This window comes from Scleropages formosus, chromosome 9, assembly GCF_900964775.1.
Source record: "Scleropages formosus chromosome 9, fSclFor1.1, whole genome shotgun sequence".
Taxonomy (NCBI): domain Eukaryota; kingdom Metazoa; phylum Chordata; class Actinopteri; order Osteoglossiformes; family Osteoglossidae; genus Scleropages; species Scleropages formosus.
Genome location: NC_041814.1, coordinates 22,168,121 through 22,191,471, shown reverse-complemented (window position 1 = coordinate 22,191,471; position 23,351 = coordinate 22,168,121). Strand labels below are relative to the sequence as shown.

Genomic DNA, 23,351 nt, shown 5'->3' with positions numbered 1-23,351 from the left:
ATTAAAATGGTGCCTTATTTTGGAACTGCAACAACCAGATGTCCACCAGAGGACTCAGACTGAATGGCTTATGATGTCCTAAAACTGGGATCTGCTGTGTTGCTTGAAATTCACAGATGAAATCCAGCAAGGAAATCACTCTTTTTTTTTTAGATTTTAATAAAACTCTGTGTAAGGGTGACTAGTAGAAGAATTGATATGGTTAGAATACATCGATGAGAAAACTGGTCTACTAAGTGCCAAAATGTCAGTATAATACCTAAAAAGGTCTTCAGGTTTCTGCAACCCCCTTGCAGACTCCCAAAGGCCCATAATCTCATAATGTGGGCAGATGTGCAGATCTGCTGACACTGTTGGATATAACAGATGTGAACATGATACTCCAGCACTTCTCAGTGGTATAGGGGAGCCCTCAGAAGAGCTAAAATCTCAGCTTGAAACCAAGACTACCGCTGAACTGCCTTAGTGGTATTACAGCTTCATTAGTGTGGGTTGTGATCATGCGTACTCTCCACCTACAAATGAGCCTAGGCTAATACTTTGTGATCTGAGAGGATTCAGTTCTTTTAACTCACTTTTATTGTTGAACATAGTATAGCTCTTGGCCCACTTTATTCTCCCTTAATAAGCTAGCTTCTATTTTGGAAAATCCCTTCTCAACATATTTTCTGTAAAATTAATTGTATATGTGCTAATTTACACATTTAATGAAACCTTGGTTGAAGTACCATGTCCCAGTGTCACTCATCCTTTTATTTTCAATAAATGAACTTCACATGCAGTTACAGCTATGGTGCCTCACAGGCCTAGACTGGAAAAATTAAGTGGATTGTGAGGTACACAGTAACAAAAACAGCAGTCAATAACAGCAGATGGCTCTCCGGTGGGTCTGGGGTTCGAGTCCCGCTTGGGGTGCCTTGCGATGGACTGGCGTCCCGTCCTGGGTGTGTCCCCTCCCCCTCTGGCCTTACGCCCTGTGTTGCCGGGTAGGCTCCGGTTCCCCGTGACCCCGTGTGGGACAAGCGGTTCTGAAAATGTGTGTGTGTGTGTGTGTGTGTGGTTTTACAGGGATATTTACAAACATGTAGATGTGCTTATTTATTTAATTTTAAATGCAACTTATAACCATCTATCCACCCAGTTTTGATAACTGTTTGTCCTGAGAAGGGTTCCGGTCAGCCATTGTGTATGTCAGGATCATTAGGTACTAGGCAGGAGGGTACACCCTGGATGGGATGTCAATCCATTGCAGGGTAGCCACACACATAGACAAAGGGCAATTTAGAGTCACCGACATACCGACACCGCATGTCTTTGGCCTGTGGGAGGACATGCAAATTGCACATACTGAACAGAGATCAAATCCATGTTCCCTCACACCACCTGGGTGCTGTGAGGCAGCAGCAGAACTCTCTGCACCACCTTGCCAGCTTCTAATAATTTGCCAATTTAAACAGCTGGATCAAGGGATTCAAGGTTTATGTTTTGTTTTCTGGTACTACGGAAGTTGAGAGTTGAACCCAGGTCCCGTGACTGGTAGATAGCAGCCCTAACCACTGCAACACCTGCTGGGCCCTATGCCACCTTATCTGATAAGGAGAACTTAGGTTCCAAAGACCAGAAGAATATGTATAGAATATGTAAGATGTAAAGGTAGGGCCAAACTTGAACCTGGAGCCCTAGAGATGTGCGGCACCTGTGAAATCACAGTGTGACTACTACAAACTTCCAACCAGTCTGATGATCTTGCATAGAAATACCAATATGAATGATACGCTACTGGCATCTCTCTCTAGTCATGAAACATCACCTTTTCAAAATCACTGAAATGAAAGCGAAGAGGATCCAGTACCTGAGAAAAACACAGCACACACTGTGCATGAACTGTGATGCAACAACCTCTGGAGGACACTCTCCATGTCTTTAAGATGGAGAAGAACAGAGGCACTCAACAAGTTATATCACCAAGATATCTCCAGGGTCTACCTTGGGACTTTGAGTCATTTCATAACAATATTCAAATTACTGAGCCCCTGGTGGCTCCCTTTGAACCCGTTTCCCCCAAGACTGCCCGGACAACTTTTCCCTCCCGCTGAGGCCGTGGCCGATGTTGAGACACAACACTTCATACCGTTGCCACCGGCAGGGCTGGCAAAGAGTTCAAACACTGGGTATCAATGGAAACATCGCTGAAACGGATGTCAAAGCTGGGAAATTCGTCACAACATCCTGGTGGTGAGCAAGCAAACGAATTTCACGTTGAATGCAAGAGATGCAACATCTCTTCCCTTTTCCTGGGGACCGCCTACAGGATTTCCATGTCCTTGTACTTTAAAACAGTAAGAACGGCAACACTGACACTGGAAACTCAGTCTCAAACCTTTGTGCTTCAAACGGGGGCGCTGTGGATGCATTCTTAGTGTGGCTCAGAAGCAGACTCATGCACAAATACAAGCACGAAAAAGGCCGGGTGTGGGGTTGGAGGAGTGTAGGGGGTTGGAAAAATGTTAGCAACAACTCACCAATTAGCTCCTTGTTCCTCACATCCAGCGCCATGTTCCGGAGGGCAGTGGCAACCGCACACACCACGCGGTCGTTGTCTATCCGCAGCAGCTCCACCAGGATGGGCAGGCCCTTTTCCTTCCTCACAGCGGCGCGGATGTACACTGACCACTAGGAGGAGCAGACAACATGAGCACCGAGATCTAACAGGAGCGCAATAGACGGCTGCCATTTTTAATGTCACTCTTCAGGAGAAACCGTTTGTTCGCATATGTTGAAAGTCAAGCTTGCTAAAGGCCAAGCCCCTGCTGGACACTGGGGGTCACCGGAGGACTTGACTGGATTTGACCCTTCCTGCAGTTTGCTTCTCTCAGGGGCTCCCTTGGCAGCTCTGGTTAAACAGCTTCATGGTGTGGGCGGCCTAGAAACCAGCTCCCTGCACCCGGGGCAGCATAAAATGTTTGCGGGGCCTCCTGTCCTGACGAGACGTGTTTGTGTGCTGGTGCCAGGCCAATCCGACTTTTTCGAACAAAGCCACACAAAAAGCAAAAAAAAAAATCTTCATGGCAAGTGCATGCAAGCATCCTTACTGCTCTACGTGAGAAACATAATGAAAAAATTCCAGCATCTGTATTTGAAGGACGAATTCAGTTTTGCTGCAGATACAAAGAAGCTTCTGGAAACAGATAATACGGACTTGTAAAGAAGGGCTCTTTGGAATGAGCTGTGTTTGGGCAGGAGATGATGAAATGGGAGAACTAATTTTTTTGTGCATAGGCTAAAACAGAAGTAAAAAAAAAAAAAAAACTGCAAACCTTGCAATTTGCTTTTGATGAAAATGCCATGTTCATTGCTTTTTTGACCTCCCCTGCACGTTCTGTCTATATGGCTGTAGTTTTATGTCTGTGTTTTCTCCTTTCTAACAGAATGAGTGAGTGAGTGAGTGAGTGAGTGTATATTCATAAAGGTTCAGAAGAAATGTTGTGGGCCACTGTGTTCTGTGCATGGTGATGCAGTAGGTAGCACTCGTTTCTCACAGCCCCTGGAGACTATAACTGGATATAGCTGGTTCAATCCCAGCTCGGTTTTACATTTATTCCTTTAGCTGATGCCTTTCTCTAAAGCAACTCACAATGCTAAGCTACCTACACTGATTTAGACTTATTTTATGCCGTTGGGTCATTTTTGTTAGAGTAATTTATGGTGAGTACCTTGCTTAAGGGTACTACAGCAGTACTCGGGATGCAAACCTTTGAATCTGAAGGCAACAGCTCAAACCACAACGTTGTCCACAGCCTGTGTGGACCCTGCATGCTCTACCTGTGTCTCCATAGGTTTCCTTCTACAGTGCAAAAGCATGTGGTTGATGTGGACTGGTGGTCATGTTATGTGACCTTAGTGTGAATGAATGTGTGTTACACTGCTCCACTGTATAGGTGGCAGAATGATTATAAGGAGTTTGCTGTAGTGTACCTACCACTGTAAGTTACCCTGGACAAAGGTGTCAGCTGAATCCTATAAAGAAATTGTATGCTGCTTTGGAGAAAATCATCTACTAAACTAATACATGCAAATATATTTTCAGAGCAAATATAACCAAGGACATTTACACTGAACAGGAAGTTCTAGCAGACTGACTTTTGTTGTTATGGAAACAAATGAAATGACAAGTTTCAGAAGAATCAGAATTGGAAATACACATAATGAACACGTGCATTTCTGAAGCCAGAATCCATAGCTTGACTGATTATAACTCTTACACTGTACAGTTTTAAGTGGCGGTCAGAAGGTTTAGAAATTGAAACACTTTGCCTTCTTTTTTTGCCATCAAACATACTGAAGAGCACAAAACCAACCAATACCTGCAAATCTGGACAGCTTGTTTGTAATAACCTTGCACAGATGGGAATTTATAGTCCTATTTACAACAGGAAAAGGAATGCAAAGCTGCACAAACATATCTTAATTTTATTATATCAAAATGCAGCTCGACTGACAGCTTGCAGAGGAGCAGGCATGAGGGCAATTATAACTGACTGGCAAGTAAAGTGGTGGAGACTGAAAACACATGGAGAGGTGTGATGCTGGTTTCAGTGGGGGTGTAGGCTATGCCATTCCCAAAATTATCATATGTGGCCTCAAGCGTTCTAGACAAGCAGAGTCCATGAAGGATCCTGAGACTGGACCAATTCCATTTTAAGAATGAGGAAAAGCATTTTTGGTCAGGTGATTCTCAGTCCACAATGGAACCCTGTACTTTGTGATCCAGTGCCATCTGTCAGTTCTGGGAAAGCAGAGCACTATTGGTTATATGATGCTGAGACTGAAAAGAAATCTTGGTCTTCCTAATCCCAGTGCTGAAGATTGGTAGATAGTTACACAAACATTAAACCTGCTTTATGCCAAGGTTTAGAATGTTTAGAATGATAATGGGTAGCTTACAGGTGATAGTATATTTATATACAGGTCCTTGACTTACAACATATGCAACTTAGGATAACCTCTACTTATGATTGTCTTCCCATCAACCTTAGTACAGTAAGAAAAGAAAAGACTACATAAATAAAATAGTGCAGTGTTAAAATGCAATACTGCATTTATTGCATACTGTACTATATATTATTGTCCGTGGATATTACTTTAATATGACTAATTTGTGAAATTAGTGAAAAAAATAAATTCCTATTATACAATGTAACATTCATACATGTTCATAATTTACAATGAAGTTATTGGAATGGAACCCTGTCATAAGTCAATAACCTGTAATTATTAGTGTCTTCATATGATGGTAAAATCCTAACATATTGCCTTGCCTACCAATGTTTAAACAGAAAATGCAAAAAATACCAAACAACACATCTTACAAGAGAGACTTAGAGACTGAATATTAAGCAAATACCACACTGAACAGAATAAACTTGTTTAAATTCAGATTTGTTCAGGTTTAACAAATTACAAACATCCTTTTTCGCCCAACCCATCAGTTCCCACATTAAGACACTGACTGACCGTGGGTCCTACCTTCCAGCTACCGGCAGCCAGGTTCTGAAGCGCCCCTGCCGCGCCCTCCAGCGTGTCTGGGTTCGAGCACTCGGAGAGCAGAGTGAGGTAGGGCTTGACAATAGAAGGGTGCCACAGCATTTGGATCCCCTTGGGGGGATCTGTGGACTCTGGGAGTGGCCCCACACCATCCCACTGGATCATAAAAGAGAGAGACAGGGTGTAAATATTGCAGTTTAAATTTAAATTTCCTAGAATAAAACAAAACAAAAAAATAAATACTTGTTGAAGTACGCAGATGGATGAACGAACACCTGTAATGTAACTTTCTCAAGGGTACAGCATTTCCCTCATGAATATGTCAACGAGTTTCCAAAAGCATTTCGAGAACCACCACCCCTCTACTGCCTCACATCCCAGGACTGCCCAGGCCACCACCTGGGGTCAGTCAGTGTTTGTCAAAAAGAATTTCTGATAACATTTTAGCGGCTTCCGCACAGCATGATTCAAGGCCTACAGATTCCGAATGGGCAATGCTTCCAGCTGATGTAGAATAAACACCGGGTAGCTTGGTCAAGTAACAACAGCAGCACATTATAGGACATTTAGAGAAATTAGATAAGACGCATGGTGTAGGATAACCACGCCAAAGACTCTGAGACAGGGTAAGGTAAGTCGACGGTTCTTGAAAGGGGCTTTATTCTTTTACACTCTAGTCTTTACTCAAACTCCTGCTGGAATGTAGGTGTTTGTTGATGTTGCTGTTGTTGCTGCTTTTGACACTGTAGCTGGTGTGGGACAAATGCTAATCCTAACAAATCCACATCACATATGCGGTCACGGAACCATTTCAAAAAAGGGAGGTAATTCCAGATTGGTACTGGCAGCACAGCACTCCTGAAAAACCTACTTTCAGTCAGCACGAAAAATCGGTAAAATACCTAGATGTAAGTTTCCTCTCCACCCTATCTTCTCTTGCACCCATGGCCAATAATTAATGTCTATATACATTTATTACCTTTGCCTAGAGGACAACCTGTACCGTAAGATTTATTGCTAAAGGGAGGGGGGAGGAGAGACAGGGAGACAGAGAGACCTCTACAAGCTTGTTCCTGTATGGTGAGGAAGGCGATGATTTCGGGGGAAATAAAAAAGGACAGGTGGCTGTGAACAGAAGTGGACACACCTCCACAGCTGCCCGTTCCCACAGCTCCTTCATAAAGGAGGAACTGTCTTGCTTTTGGTCTTGCTATTTTCAGTGTGTTATGTTGGCTCAACTAAAAAAAAAAAAAAAAAAATGGCTGTAACACATTACCCTCGCTGCTGGAAGGGCCCAGCTGGTCTTTCAGTCAGTGCTGATAAATCAGAATAAAAGCCATAGTTACATATTTCATACTGAGCTCCACAGCCATCGTTGTGCTATGAATGCCTTCCAGTTAAATAAAATGATCAAATAAAATTCAAGAGAAAACCAGGGTATATTTATCAAGTTAAATACACAATGCTGAACAAGCATACTGGTACATGTGTTTACAGGCAGAGGCCAAAAAATTATCTGTACTCAAAAAAAAAAAAACATAAAATGTTTACCATTTAAGAGCGGAAAATGCTTTGCCGCCTGGCTAGAAAACATTTTCAGTACGCATCGATATGAAGATGACAGTTAATTTAAATTCTAATGGCCGAGCATATGCTCTTTACTACTGTAAAGGAAAACGGACAGCAGAACCTTCAAATAATTACGCTCTTTAGCTACAAATATTACATTTTCCCGCTCTGACTGTGTCAATGACCTATTTTATCCTTCAAATTGGAAAGTACATAGAGTGGTAGATAAGGTTACAGTCTCAAGTGGGTCTTTGCTGCATTATCTATAAGAAAAGTCTGAATAGAAACTAATCTCTGTTACTTCAGTGCTACTTCAGCAGAAACAAATATAGAATGAAACAGATAAATGCGGAAGCTGTTGCACTTTGATTAAAAGTATTTGTTAAGCAATTGCAGCAACAAGCAAGCTGTTTTTCATCACAAAAAAGTGCATTGAGTCCATTTTTATTTATCCGTGACGCCTGTAGTCACTGATGATGAAAACATGGGACCATCAAATCTCTAGAACTTTCCTAAAGACACATGCAAAACTGATAACGTTTACTTGACACCGTTCTATAAAGCGATTTAACAAGCTACCAACAATTACAAACAACACTACCTGCTGCCCAATTGGCCTAATTATTTCTAGTCTGAGAAGTAACATGAGGTATTGTGCTGGTGCTTTATCTTCGAGGTCTCTACATAAGTGACAGTCCAACCCTGGTCCTCACAGATCATAGGGTCCACAGTTTTTTTTTTTTTAAAGTTGATCAAATTACTCACCCTGATTTGGATCTTATAGAACAAATTACATCACTGCTTCAAAGCCATTAACTGAGAACTGGTTTTGATTTCTGTTAACTGAATGTGTGTTAATTGGGTGTGAGTTGATGAATATCTACAATTACATTTTTCTCCGAAGTGACATACATAGAAAACACAAAGTGCGCATTACATTAGCAGGAAGAGAAACTTAGATGCAGACGCGTGATACTTAAGTACAGTTAGTTTCTTTCCACCATATGAACCAATGTTCATCACACGAGTGTCTAGTTTTGTCATGATAATAGTAAACATGGTTCTCTATGTTATTTTAACCTCCGAAATGTAATCATTCTTAACTCCTGAATCACTAAATCCTGACATATTGATAAATCTAAATAAAACAATTGTTTATTTGGATGAATTTTATTTAGTGAAGAAGGCAAAAGATTATCAGAGCAAAGATTTTCTGAAAGTTAGTTGGCTTATGACTGGAAAAGTGGGTAGTTCTATGACACATTCTGTGAGAAGCATAACGCTCCTTCTGTCAAGGTGTCTGACAAGTGTAAGTTATTAGGGGGTTGGCTAGAACAAAAACCAGCGCACGCTATGACATGTAGGCATCACAGTTGGCCACCCTTGATCTATAACAATGTTATTATCAGCAGATGAATCCAACAAGATGATATATTACCAAATCACTGACCTGTTACAAAAACCGTATGATGCATCAATGAAATACAAAACACCAGAAACAAGAATCGACTAAATAATTTTGTTCCTGCTCAAAAAGGACCAGAAACTAAGCAGAAGTGCCTCGTATCTGCCTCATACTTTCCTGTTGGCTGTGACTCGTTTCCTCCATTTACATGGACGTGGATTAGTGTGGGCTCACAGACGTGGCCTGCAGGGCTCCTCGCAGGCGCTACGCATTTGATAAACAGCAGAGCTCCCTGGAAGGGAAATGCCAGCCTTCTACTGGGGCTGGGCTAACTGCTCCTTCTTGATAAATGGTGAAGAGGGTTATGTTGCACTCTCCTGTGAGGCACAGCTGTTTCATTTCAAGATGCCAACTGCTTTAAAGCACACAGAATGGAGGGGGCAAATATCTCACGAAAAGAGATATTACAGGGCACCAAATGCTTGAGCCTCTGGCCTTTTAGGGCTTTCGGTCTCTTTGGACACCAAAGTATGGAGTGGTGGTCAGAGGACTAATATTGGGTACTGAAGGGGTGTTAGTTCAGACACCAGGATAGGCTTTGCCAGATACCATCCAGGAAGGAATGTAATGTGCTTTCAGGCCTCTTTACTGTATTGAGCTCTGAGCTTTAGACTTGTGTTGAGTAGAAGTTAAAGAATTTATAATGATGACTGGAGGGTTATTGGCTAACATACCAGGATGGCATTTATTACTCTCTTTGGGAAAAACCGACTTGGTCTGTATTTTTATAATAACTTTACCGATATAAAAGCTCTACAGTTAGCACTTTATAAGACAATCTGTTCTGACACTATAAATTATATTCATAATGAGGTTTTGTGTGATTAAACATTGTAAAAGGTTTATTTATATGAAGTAGAATAAATTAGCAGGTGCTACATTAAGTTAAATTCTTAGCTTTGGATTTTTTTGTAATACCACAACCAATAAGATTCAAATCTAGGTGTAATAGTGTATAATAGCAAGTCTTCTAAATGTGAAAATATACTTGAATTTATGAGGAGAAAGTCGAAGGAAAACTTTTTAAAATATTACTGACATTAAGTATTGCACAGGTGGAGAACATAGCTTGGTCAGCCTTTGGATTTCCTTTATGATTTATCATTTTAATTTTAAACCCATAAGAATCACACTTTAACCTTCTCCCTTTTATGTAGAAGTGCAGCTGCTGACATATCCAAATGCAACAAGGCTGAATGTTAAGCTTCATAAGCTGCTGAGGAATGTGGACCTTTAACCCATTTCTTTCTGCTTTCTCATCACTCAAGTAAAACGCAGACTGTAGACAGGTAATACCTTTTCAGCTGGCAAAGTGACTGACACATCTCTTGAGTCTGCCTTTCAGCTGCAGAACAACTTCATAACTGCAAGCTTTTCAATCTTTTGTGAGACTTGAAAAACCACTAAGCTCCTCAAGCAGTGTAAGATTCACCTATATGCATTAAATCTAATGAGTTAAAATGTTTAAGGAAGCCAGAAGTTGAGTCAAAGTGATTAATTTTTACCCAAGTTGGATTTTCTAGGTGCATGCAGAAGCTATGGGCAACATCATGGTGCCTCGCAGCTCCTGGCCTGTCAAGTTAGGTGTGAGCTCAGTCTGTGTGGAGTTTGCATGTTCTCCCCACGTTCACATGGGTTTCTTCCAGTGCTGATATCATTCCACACGCCAAAGACATGTTTCAGATCAACTGGTGCCTCTAAACTGTCCCCAGTGTGTGAATGTGTGAGTGATTGTGCGTGATTACTCTCTGATGGACTGGTATCCCATCCAGGGTGGACCCTGTGTCACACCCTACATTTCTAGAATGGGCCCTTTCATCCAAATCACTCAGCTCGGTCATGATGATTATCCAGCATGCCTTTGGATGCTTGGAAATGACCGCTTCCTCTAATGAAAAAACATAATGATATTGATCTCCCCGGTTCCCCCAGCAGCCATAACTACAATAGCTGCAGGAATGTGACAGGAAGATGTGAGGGCTACAGGAGCCTGAGCCAGGTTTCCCACCTGGTCCTGTGGCTTCTTTTTCTTCTTCTTCTTGCCCCAACAGCCAGAGCTTTCGGCGTCCTTGCCATTGGCGTCGCCGCACAGCAGCCCGTCCAGCTCCTCTGTGCCCATCTGCTGTCCCTGAGAGGTCTCCGCAGCCAGGCGGTATGACAGGTTTCTCAAGATACACACACAGTTTTCAATGGTCTGCAACGAGATGTGGGTAGGATGACCAACAGGTTACCAAATTATTACAATTATTTTGATGAGTAGCACACACTTTTGTTTCACTACATCAGATGGTTTAGGTTAAGTATGTTGCTCATCATGTGAACGGGTGATTGAGTGTGTGCACGTGACTACCCAACGATGGACTGGCATCCTATCTAGGGTGTACCACCCCCTCAGGCTTGGACCTCCGTGACAATGACCAGGACAAGCATTTAATGAAAATGGATGAATGGATGTTGCTCATCAGTTAAATCTTATTTTCTTTGGATTAGAACAAGATATCTTCTGATAGCTCTGATTCAGGAATCATGTTTTCTGTAAAGTGTTGGCTAAGTAAAGAAATGATAAGAGCAGCTTGGGCACCATGTGTGAGGAAGGCTGCCAAGGGCATCCTGCTGGCGGTGGAAGGACCCAGACCTGAGGGGATTCTCCCCGTCATCCTCCACATCTAATTAGACACAGTAATTAGACTCAGTAATATCAGACGCCCTTTTTTGAAACAGAAAATAAACCCATGCAGAAAACAAAAGTGCATGCAATTCATTTCCATGACATTTTGTGGATTAGCAAAAAAAAAAAAAACAGAAAAACACCGGAAAGCATCAGTGATTTTCTTTGAGGAGAACACTGACGGTGCCTATGATATATAAAAATCTATGATATATGGAAATTGTTGTGATGTTTGCTGATGAACACTGACACATTCACTGACGTTTTTTCTCTCGACGGCATTTGCTAATTGAATAAAATGTAAATCAGAGGAATACAATAACGAATAATGTAAGCTTGATGCACTTTTTCCTTTCTCATTTGCCTTGGAAATGGCACAAATGAGACTTGCTCTTTATCGACGGGCTCTCACATTTAAATTCGATTAAGAGATATTTGGGTATTGTCAAAAGGAGAAAAATGGGAACAAATTTGTCATATCACACTTCATTTAGCAGAGATATTCTAAATGATGGCTAGATGTTTGACGGCAACTTCCAGAACTATTAAATATTCGTTTGAGGAAATTGGAAAAAGAAACGTGATTAACTTTTTTCCACAACAGTTTGGTAGGGGACATATACTTGTAGCAGTCAGCTGACAGCTTCTCCCTCCAAAACTTGAATGATGGGTGCAATCAAAGTGAAACGTCAGACATGTTTGTGGGCGTTTCGGCTATCATTTCCTGTGTTGTCCTTCAGCATCTATTCGTTGCATCAAACATGGATGACCTTGCGGTTTTGTCCGATTATGAGAGGAAGCCATTTCCCTTTGTGGGAATTTATCGCCGAAAAGCTTGGGGGGATAAATAAATGCAAATGAAATACGTGCGGCACCTGGTAATGCACCTGGCATGACAAGGTGACAACACAAAATAGCATGTCCCAGTGCGGTGGCCTGGCCTTCAACTCTGGCGGCCCGTCTATATAGGGTGAAAAGAAGCTCTGCAGGTGAGGCAAGGTGACAAGATTCATATAGTGGAGACACACTCAGTGGGGACACAGCTGGTAAAAAAAAAAGCAACGATAGGATGGTGTGGCATACCGGCTGCACCGGGTTCAGGGAGTGACAAGGCTTGAGGTGGTACGGTATAGACTTATGGAGTACTTCTTGAAATATAAAACAAACTGTGGGACACATGTAATGAACACAAAAAATGGGTTTTTCTCTGCACTCACATCAGCGCTCTATATCATCCTATCTCTGCAATGTAAGTCAGTTTTTCCTCCATCAGTCTGTTTAACCGCTGTGCTCGCCCCTGACTCTCTTCTCTGATCAGCCGATAATCGATGAGGTGGATGTGGCCACGCTCCTGTATGCCTCAGATGGTTATGGGCATTCTCTCAAAAAAACAATTCAGCCGCTAGACAAATGATGTCCGTAGCTAATATTTGCTGTTTTTTTAATCACAAGGGGAATGACTGTGATGATTGTGCTGGATGGAATATGGACAGAAGCACATAGACTTTTCCTGAGATCAAAAGTCAAGACAAATAAAAGGAAGGGGACCGATTTCAATCTTTCAAAGAACCGGTGCTCTGAAAAAATGAGATGAGATGAGAACTATCTCGGAGCACAGTGGGCTGAGAATCTACGTCCTTAAAAATGGACACAGCAGCAGCCCGCACATGCATTTCCAGGGCCTGTGTGCCCTCTTTTAGGTCAGGCTAGACCAGAACTCATCATGCAGTGGTGCCAGCAGGAAGAGTAATTGCATTTGCTGGGGTGTCTTCTAATGAGTTTTGGAAGTCGACCGTGGATGCAGAACTTGGCTGCTTCCTCATGCCCGTCTGGTCAGGCACTCAATCCTCATTATCATGAACACGTCACAACGCTCCTTTTTCCCCGCATACAGTCGCCAAGGTATGTTTGTGGGGGGGATGGGGGGCAGGGGGCAGGGTTAAATCAAGATTAAAGAATGATCACTCGAGAAGCCATGGGTGAGGCCACCTTGAGAAGTCAGCCATCCGTGAAGCAGTTTGTTCTGTTATTGTGCTCGTGTGCTTGCTGCTAGTTTCCTTGACATGGAGGGACAATGGGAGGAGAGGAAGAAGAGAGAGAGGCAGACCTTGCTATCGATCTCGCTGCTCCCGAGAGCACTCTGGATCACATAGAGCAGCGCGTCTGTAAGTCCCTCGCACTCCCGCATCCGCCTCCGGGCCTCTTCTCCAGCCGAGCTCACGTTCCTGCAAGACAAGTAACGGGTCAGCTGGCTCTGGGGTCCTGGCCCTGTTGCCCATAATGTGTACTGATGCAGTGTGTACAGCCCCCAGTATGTTCACATAAGCCTGCATATAGTGTGCAATACCCCAGTGTAATTATTAGGCAACATTTCCCAATACCCCATCAGTTCTTACACGAGCATTTAGGTTGTGATCCATTTTAAAAGACCCACACGTACAGAATAAATACCTTCAGTCTGAATAACCTAATGGAAACATTCTTTCCTTAAAAGCTACATAGCTATTCGACAGCATTCACAATGCAGATCATTTGAGGCACGAGTGACAGAAATTGGCTTCTCTTCACCAGAAAGCAAATGATCATCTGCATACCCTATTAGGCCTTGTCATTCAAGTAACTTCAGTTCATTGCTTTTGTAATGCTATAAATATTTGATTAAGGTTGCCCTGGGGGCAAGTGGATGTTGACACCTTGTATTGTCTCAGTATTTATAAGTGATGCAATTATGTTTGCTTAACAGGCAAAAAAGGTATCGAGCATAACAACTATTTACATAACTTTGCATAGGCCATTTCAAGGGTGATCCTCTGTAAGAGGATACTACCGGCTTTGTATTTAATAAAAATGCCCTAAACAAAATACATGTTTTGAAGCTTTGACACAACTTTAATATAGATTAAATGCATTAAAAAAAGGTGCTTTAGCAGCCTACTGATAAGTAATGTTATTGCTAACAATTATTTCGCTGACACCCTTGTGCAAAGTGATTTACAAGGTTACGTTTGTATACTAAGTCACTTAAAGTTATTTATCTATTGATACAGCTGGGTAATTTTTACTGGGGCAGGTACTTTGCTCAAGGGCAGTACAACAAGAGGGGGATTTGAACCTGGGTCCGCTGAACGGAAAGTGACAGCTCTTACTACTGTGCTGCCTGTTTTACCTTCACTAAGTCTTGAATGTTTTGGAGCTAAGTCATAGTGGCTAAATATACAACCAACATATGCTTGCCAAATATTTTGATAAAATACAAAATGCAAACAGCATTGTGTTAACCATTTGGACAGTAGTTCTTTTGGTTACTTCAGAATTACTACCAGATATTTCAGCGCACCAAACATGTTACCTGCAGGTGATAATTTACTCCCTCAGTATGAGACAAATTACCATGTAAAAACACTAGTCAATCACTGGGAATCTGAGACCGAACTTGGGATGTCCTGAGGCTCTGGAGGACTGGAATTGTCCAATTCTATTTGAAAAGGAGCTGAGAAGCATGTATTATCATATATAATGTTCCTCAAAAATATTCTCACGGAAAATTTTGATACCAAGAACCTGCCTCCAGACTGACAAATGGCACTTATGTTCCCACTTTACATTTTAATGTGGCAACAAGCCCCTACTGAGCTTACTCATTATATCAGAAAGAAGAGTTTCATTGCCATTTCACTCTCTACACCAATAAATTCAAGCCATTACTAATTGTGGTAGATGTTTGTCCTGACTTCGACATATCAGCTAGATGAAAAGATCCATGCAAGGAAATAGGAGTGTCATACAGAGCAAAAAAAGTTGTTCAGTGCTGTTAAAGTATAATTTTGAGCTGAGTTTCACTGAGTGGATAGATTCAGTACACCCCAAGAGGCTCTGGATCAGGAGTGATGAAAATGGCACATGGGTCTTTCAGGCTGTTAAAACGGAGGGCTCCTCCGGGAAGAATTCCCTTTTCAAAAATCCACTTTTAAATCTGAAATAGAGACTCTCCCTTGGATAGGACACAGATGTTAAATAATAAACTTTACCAGAAAAAAAACCCAGTGCAGTATATTTTGCTCATGCATTACCAAAAATTCATAATCATTTTATTAAAAGCAGCAATACGAGTTGGTGAAAAACCCAGTTTATAGGGGAACAAAACAAACAAACAAAAAAACATCTTCCCTTTTAAAAAAACATGAAAAGGCAATTTTTCACACAGCGATGTACATGTACATATAGGGTATTAACAGTCTATACAGAAACATTTATGGTTCTTGGCCAGGCATTTGAATGTAAACAGTGCAAGCAGTGTTGTCGAACCTAATCATTTATAGATTTTACACTTCATTAAATTCAAAACATCTCGCAGGCACATCCTCGGCATAGTTAATCAAATGGCAATATCAGTGCAATGGAGGACCTTAGCTAGTGTACCTTACATAGTGAGTCTTTATTGAGCGTGCATGGTTCATTACATAAACTAATTAAAGGTTGTTGCTGTAAGAAAAGTCAAAATCATTCACACCGTTACCGCTGTAAGAGTCGTGTCACAGTTTGTTCAAGGATCATTTTTTCACCAGATAGTCCACTTGACAGGACACATTATTGTTTGCGAGGTATTTTATAACTATAGTCATGAATTCCATTCAGATGACCACCACATTATGTTCCTACAAATCAATACTTATTACACTTGTTACTTTTTCAATCCATATGATTTAAAGCCACATTATTATGGTAATTTCTTAGCAATATGGCTAACTACAACAGCAATTTCATATATTACAATACTGAGGTTAAAAAAACATTGTGACAGAGCAGCCTTGGGGATTATATACCAAATTTGTTTGAACCAGTGAAATTTCTCTCAGACGCATTAAGGTCTACTAGGAATGCAATATTAACATTACTAAGCCATCAGCTGAATGTGACAAAAAAAAATGCATTGGGAAAATACCACAGAGTATTTATGAACAAATGGAAAATGTTCGGAGACGTAAGAACATTTAAAACTGACAACTTAAAAATGAAAATTGGAATAATACACTTTTTTTTGTCCTTTCCTGAATCCCCAGGAAATATTTTGCCATTGTAATGTTATGCTTGACGTGTTTTTGAACATCTAAGGAAAGTTTACAGATCTTTGTAGGAGCTGGGTTTTTGACTTAGTCCAAACATAGAACAAAAGATATTTTTTTCAAATGGGATCTTTTATTTTCCTTTCCAAGTTTCATCGCCTGTGCAGTAATGGTTCTCCTCAGAAGCCCCTTCTTTCCTGCCTGCATTAAGTCTGCCATCAATAGGTCATCAAGTGATGCAGCAGATACACTGTACCCCGAAAAATCTGTCTTACTGTTTCACACTGTGTCCAGCTGTATAGCCTTTATTTAACCAATTAATTTAAGACAACTAATCTTCTAATAGGTGCTGAAATCCACCTCCTCTTTCAAATGCGACCATGTAATGTTGCCTTTTTGTTGCCTTTGCAGCAATAGCGCTCCTCGGAACCTCCAAGCTGACGGCTCTTCTGTGGGGATCGTCAAGAGCACCAAATTCCTTGGTGTTCACCTGGCGGAAAACCTCACCTGGTCCCTCAGCACCAGCTCCATAGACAAGAAAGCCAAGCAGCATCTCCACTTTCTATGAATGTTGAGAAAGGCCCATCTCTCACCCCCCATTCTCACCACATTCTACAAAGGGACTTGTAAGAGCATCCTGTGCAGTTGCATCACTACCTGGTTTGGTAATTGCATCATTTCGGACCGCAAGACCCTGCAGTGGATAGTGAGGAGAGCTGCGAAGATCATCGGGGTCTCTCTTTCCTCCATCACAGACATTTACACCACACGTTGCATTGTGGATAACCCCACGCACCCCTCACACAAACTCTTTACTCTCCTGCCGTCTGGTAAAAGGTACTAAAGCATTCGGGCCCTCACAGCCAGATTGCATAACAGTTTATCCCCCCAAGCCATCAGACTCCTCAATACTCAGGGAGTGGACTGACACTGGAACTTGTGCACTGGTCGATGCTGAACTGTTCCTTATTGTGCCTATTGTCCTGTTTTAGTAAGTTGTTGGAATGTTAAGTATTGTTGAAATGATTAGTAATTGTTGAAATGTCTAGCGCTGGTTGCACAAGTCTTGCATGTGTGCACTTTATGTACTCTGTGTAGATAACTGTTTTGTTTCATGTAGCACCATGGTCCTGGAGGAATGTTGTTTCATTTCATTGTGTACTGTATCAGCTGTATATGGTTGAAATGACAATAAAGCTTCTCTTGTCTTGTCAAGTGGCTGCCAGCAGAACTTGCTGTTCTGTGTGGTGCTTCACATAGCAGGAGGTCAAACTCACAGCCATCATATCTGATTTAGTATAGCAGTAAGATGTATGAGTGCATATGGGCAACAAGGGGAACACTTCTATGGGCAAGAACTAGATGAAAGAGTGAAAAGCAGAAGCAAACCTACTCACAAGTGTTCTGCATCTCTGGGAACTGTTGCAGAAGAGCTTGAAAGACATGTCAGCTGGTTTCCTGATCAACTTTGTTAACTGGATGCCTCATGTGGGAGGTAAACTTTCTCACACTCAGATATTTGTAAATATTGGTTTTATTGCAATGCCATACTGCTCTTTTAAACTTCTGGTTAAAACTATGTCGTTTTGGAAAATGGCACAAATCATGCTGCATATCTTCCTGGGCTATGACCATCAGGGAGATCTTCCACTGTTCTTGATGAAAAAACAGTGTGACATGACGTGAAAGTACATGTAACACAGACTCAATTTAGCAATTTAACACCTCAACACTGCCGGGACTGAACACACTGCTCAGTGTCATCACAATAAGAACACGGCCAGTGGGAAAAGAAATTAATATCTTACAGCAGTGAAGAAGAAAAAGAGCCAGGATTTCATATATGTGCTTCAGAAAATCCCACCTCTATTACTGTAGTTACCCTCAACAAACATTCAGGTGATGCAGCAACATAGATACAGATGTCAACAATAGGTGTTCCCATGGGATTTTGGGAATACAACCTTTTTCTTATGTATACAGTTTTCAGTTTTGCTTTAACAAAAGAAAAGGATTTAATATGATGAATATTTTCTAATGAAAACTTATGGATAGAGTTCACCTATCGTATAAGATGGGTTACATTCAGATAATACTTCATATCCAAAGACAGACTACGAACAAACTTACTCTTTCCATTGTCTTAACGCTCTAGTGAATTCAGCTCCTTAAGAAGCTTAATATTCTGACAGCCTTTTGGCATATTATCTTTAAACCATTATGGCTCCAAAATAGTCACTCACTGTCTTAATCAGGTAAAGCCTTTAACTTCTTGCAAAAAATTTGCTCAGTAACACCTTGCCGAAACAATTTGCCCAGCAGGGATGCTCTGCTAATGGACCACCGCCATCCTACTCTTCCTGCTTTTTATACCTAATTAGGGCATGCTGCATCTATTAGCTCTATCCAAATCAATGCAAATTGTGATATCAAAATTCGCATCACCATTTTAATCCACTCGGTTTCTTCTAACCCAAATTGGCACGGATAGTTTCCAATCAGACCCCTTTTCCATATTAATACTTTACCCTTATTTGCATTACTGCGATTTCCTGTCATCACAATTTAACATGGGTTTGAAACAGGCAGCAGGTACAATGCTGGATATAGACATGGTGACCTCGAGATAGAAGATTCAAGTCCCCTTGTGCAACGTTCTTAAGCTGAATTGCTTTAAGAAACAAACAAACAAACAGAACATAAGTACAGCACAGGATTTTCTGGTGGCACTCTGTGCTTGCAAAAATCTGACATTGACTTAAGAACATGAAAGATAAAGCAACAACAACAACAATAATAATAAGACCATGCACAAGGGTGATTTCTGCTTGCAACAACAAGACGTGCCGACCACCAGGAAAGGGCCATTCAGAGGTAATTCTCAGTCTCCAGCAGACACACTGAGGTTCTAGCCACAGCACAGCATTGCACATGATCTGCCAAGGAGGAGATAAATCAAGAAAATTTATTCCTATTATTCCCATTTGGGAGACACTGATGTTGTCTTTGAATTCAGTGTGATTTAAAGTTATGATGGCCCAGCATGCATTAGTTTAGGATGATGATACACTGTTTTATCTCATTTACTTTTCTCTGGGCCTCCTTGTGAGTTCTGCTCTGAATTTATTAGAGACCACAAAGGCCTAAACCTGGCCAGGGACATGAAAACACTTCTGATTCTCTAGTGGATGCCGTGGAAAAAGGATAACCAAATTATTTACTGATTAAATAACAGTAAATGACAATTCGCTTAAACATACCCATTTTACACATATGCCAATTAACCGATTTAGGAAGCTAAGAAACATAATAAGATGTAAACATTGCGCATTACATCTGAGAAGGACTTTCAAAGGAAGCCTGCTATTTGACAGCACAAGGACAAATGAATAGTCCTCCGAATTTTCCCATAAGGTAGATGCCAGACCTGGAACGAAGCCAAGCGTTTCTGGCTGGTTGTTGATGCAGCTCAAGTCTCCTCTCTTGTCCCTTCTGCTGTCACTCATCTGTTGTTACCTCTGCTCAGAAATCAATGTTCTGAGACATAGCTCTCTTTTGAAAGGATTAAGCTGGCAATCTTGATAAAGCCTTCCGTATGAGGACAAAGCAGTGCCCCCTGCTCCCTAGAGGGGCCGACAGGTCGACCGTTGGGTGATGATGGCCTGAGACTGACGGTGAGGTGTGAGAGGACGGTAGGTGAAAGTCCGCACCACATGTTTGGCTGTCCTCGGGGTTTCCGCCACTCTAGTGATGCGTGAAAGAACGTGATGCCAACACGCTGGGAGCCAGTGTTTCTGGGGCAAATGTCTGTGACAGGCTGGAGCCCCCATACCTCAACACAGCCCCCCCAGCACCTCCTACACAGCCTTGAATCAGCAAAGGATTTAACATGCTTCCAACAACTGGATAGAGATCCCACACTGCTTGGGCACAGGTGCAAGACAGTGAAAGGAGAGCCCAGAAAATGGTGCTTATTCATCATGCTTGCCAGAGAGCTTTGACAAAATTATGGAAATAAATCACATTACGGACGATTATAGTTTGGAGGATTTTTAAATGACAAACATCGAATTGAAATTGTGCAGTTGACATACATTTTTAAAGATTCCCTAAGTGTGGTAAACAGTTATGGTCATTAATTAGTGCTTTTTCTCAAAGATAAAAATATTTATTGTAGGGGAGAAGTGGAATTACTGGCTTGCTGAAACATCTACAGTCTTAGCATTTTTAAACACACACACACACACTGACTGAAACTGTTTGTACTGGCGAGCCGGAGCCTAACCCAGCAACAGAAGGTGCAAGGCTGGAGGGGGAGGGGACGCACCCAGGACAGGACGCCAATCCATCACAGGGCACCCCAAGCAGGCCAGGAACCCCAGACCCACCAGAGAGCAGGTAGAGGCAAAGCCTGCTTCTGAGTCACCGCACCCCTGCACCCCCATAAAGATGGAAAGAGAGACCCTAAATATTGTCTTTACAGCATTCAGTGTGAGATGATGTGATGGTCAGCAGGTAAGTGCTTTAGGAAATACTTGTTCCTGCTCTCTGGTTTCACTGAGGCCATATGAATGCAACAAAATGGGCAACACGGTGGCACAGCGAGTAGCGCTGATGTCTTACAGCACTTGGGTGGTGCGAGAGGATGTGGGTTTGATCCCCACTCAGTCTGTGTGGAGTTTGTATGTTCTCCCTGTGTCTGTGTTTCCTCCCACAGTCCAAAGACATGCTGTGCAGGTTCACCCATAGTGTGTGAGTGACACAGAGAGTGTGTTCCACTAATGTATGGATGAGTGACCCAGTGTAAGTAATGTATCTAGCAGTGTAAGTCACCTTGGTGAATAAGGTGTGTGGGCTGATAACACTACATAGAGTTCATTGGAAGTCACTTTGGAGAGAAGTATCTGCTAAATGAATAAATGTAAACTACTGCTGATGTCACAACAACCCATCATTGTTCCGGGACTCATCTTGCTGAAATTTTTTTAACTGGTTGTAAATTTTCCTGACAGGGCCCGTTCAAACCCCAGAAACTCCTTATCAATATTCCAAAAGTATACTTAAGTTACTTAAAATTGTCTTAAAAAAGCCCAGTGCAGTTCAGGTGGAAATAAACCACTGCTGACAAGGCGGAATGTGGGATTTCCGTGATTTCCCTGTCAAGTGTTTAAGTTTGAATCCAGTCAAAGGAGAATATACTCCCAAGCCCCGATGAGGGGATTACTACATACCGAACATCAAGCTTTTGCTCACACCTTACGTGAATGATAGGTCCCCAAAAAATGTCTTTCCGTTGTAAACAGTCAATATTCTAAATTAGAAAGAAAAAAAACCTCTGGCTGGCATTTACCTTAAATCAATAAGCTTTTGATGGTCTGATTATGCTCTGCCTTTTAAAATTTTCAAGAAAAAAGTTCACTGCAGGAATGGTCTGTAGGTTGGTTTTAAATTTTGAGGCAGGTTACAGCTAATCTTCAGTGGTTAATGAGCCTTGCAGCTTTTATTGCTTATTCGTCCAATTTATTTTCTGTTACTCTCAATAAATTCCATCAAATCAATTAGCATACTTTGTCAGCTAATTACTTACCGAACACAATTAACAAGCGATTGAATCAAGCGTGTCTATAGCCTATAGATTGCAGATCTAATGTTCACCTCACAATTTCGGAACACACACTGTCTTGCCTTTTGTCAAAAAACAGATTTCTTACGTTCACTAAAATATATATAATTATGACATCATCACATACTGAATCATGCTCAAGGTGTATTAAAGTTTTTCTTATAAGGATTATAAGGAAAATAATTATTGACACAGTAGGTAGCTATGTAACTAGTTATGTAACTACCAAACAATAGCCTTGATTTGACTTTTATTGCAGTTTCCACTTTCCAGCGTGAATAAGGTATTGTCATTGTCTGGGCTTGCTTGCTGGTCACAGAGTTCTGGTCTTTACCAAATAATCTGAACCAGCATGCTTATTGTAATATACTTCAGAGGCATGTTGTTCCATCAGGGTTAAGGCTAATTGGGCAGTAATTCGTTCTTTAGTAAGAGAGTAACCCAAAATAAACCTAAAAGTTGTGCAACCGTTATAAGGTATGGGGAAAAAAAAACACAAGGTTACAATAACTGGTTTGGTTGGTACTCTGCATTAGAGAAGTAAGTAAAGAAAAGTACTGTTCATCCTCTCCAGGAGTTTGGGTTTAGAAAGTAGTGAACTGTTGCCCTGCAGCTCACAAAAATGAAGTATGTCAGAAGGAAATTGCACCAAAGGAGGTTCTTGGCTTGAGAATACAAGCTAATCATGCGCCCTCTGAACTCAGGAGGAGTGTGTTGAAGTTTTTTTATACCGCACTTTAGATGAGTTTTCATGCCTCAGCATTATCATGATCATTTTCATTTATTCTTATCCTCAGCTCAGTTAACAATAGTGGCAATGAGAAGTGGATTCAGTCCATAGCTTTAATTTACAACAGACACTGGTTCCTCAACTAATTTACACAATTGACCCTGGAAGTCTGTTCTTAACCTGATCGGTTTATAAATCCAAGGTAATTTTTATTCAGAGATTAACAATTAATAATAGCTTAGCAATACTGATATCCCTTGATTTTTAATTGATTATTGCTTTCTATGGTGGGGGTGCGGTGGCGCAGTGGGTTGGACCGCAGTCCTGCTCTCCAGTGGGTCTGGGGTTCGAGTCCCGCTTGGGGTGCCTTGTGGCGGACTGGCGTCCCGTCCTGGGTGTGTCCCCTCCCCCTCCGGCCTTACGCCCTGTGTTACCGGGTTGGCTCCGGTTCCCCGTGACCCCATATGGGACAAGCGGTTCTGAAAATGTGTGTGTGTGTGTATGTGTGCTTTCTATGAGATTTGGTTAGGTTCTGTAAATAACCTCAGTTAAAGCAATAATCAATGAAAAATTTTCTGATTTACTTCATTATTTGTTAATGTTTTAACTACCATTAAATAAAAACCAATTTAAAATGATTGACAATGAGTCATTTTCAGTATTCCCTATTTAAACCCAATTTTTGACCC

General features: G+C 41.5%; 1 protein-coding gene across 2 annotated transcripts in view; it reads right to left on the bottom strand.

Moving 5' to 3' along the window:
- LOC108935566 (catenin delta-2-like) overlaps nucleotides 1-23,351 on the bottom strand; it is a 274,279-nt gene that overhangs the window by 37,245 nt on the left and 213,683 nt on the right. The window contains exons 13-16 of one of the 2 annotated variants that reach the window (XM_018754302.2): nucleotides 13,354-13,471; nucleotides 10,587-10,772; nucleotides 5,515-5,700; nucleotides 2,523-2,673 (exon numbers count right to left, since the gene is read on the bottom strand). In XM_018754302.2, coding sequence (XP_018609818.1) covers nucleotides 2,523-2,673; nucleotides 5,515-5,700; nucleotides 10,587-10,772; nucleotides 13,354-13,471 — 641 coding nt within the window. The remainder of the gene's footprint in view (nucleotides 1-2,522; nucleotides 2,674-5,514; nucleotides 5,701-10,586; nucleotides 10,773-13,353; nucleotides 13,472-23,351) is intronic. The other variant, XM_018754303.2, reaches the window with a different exon arrangement.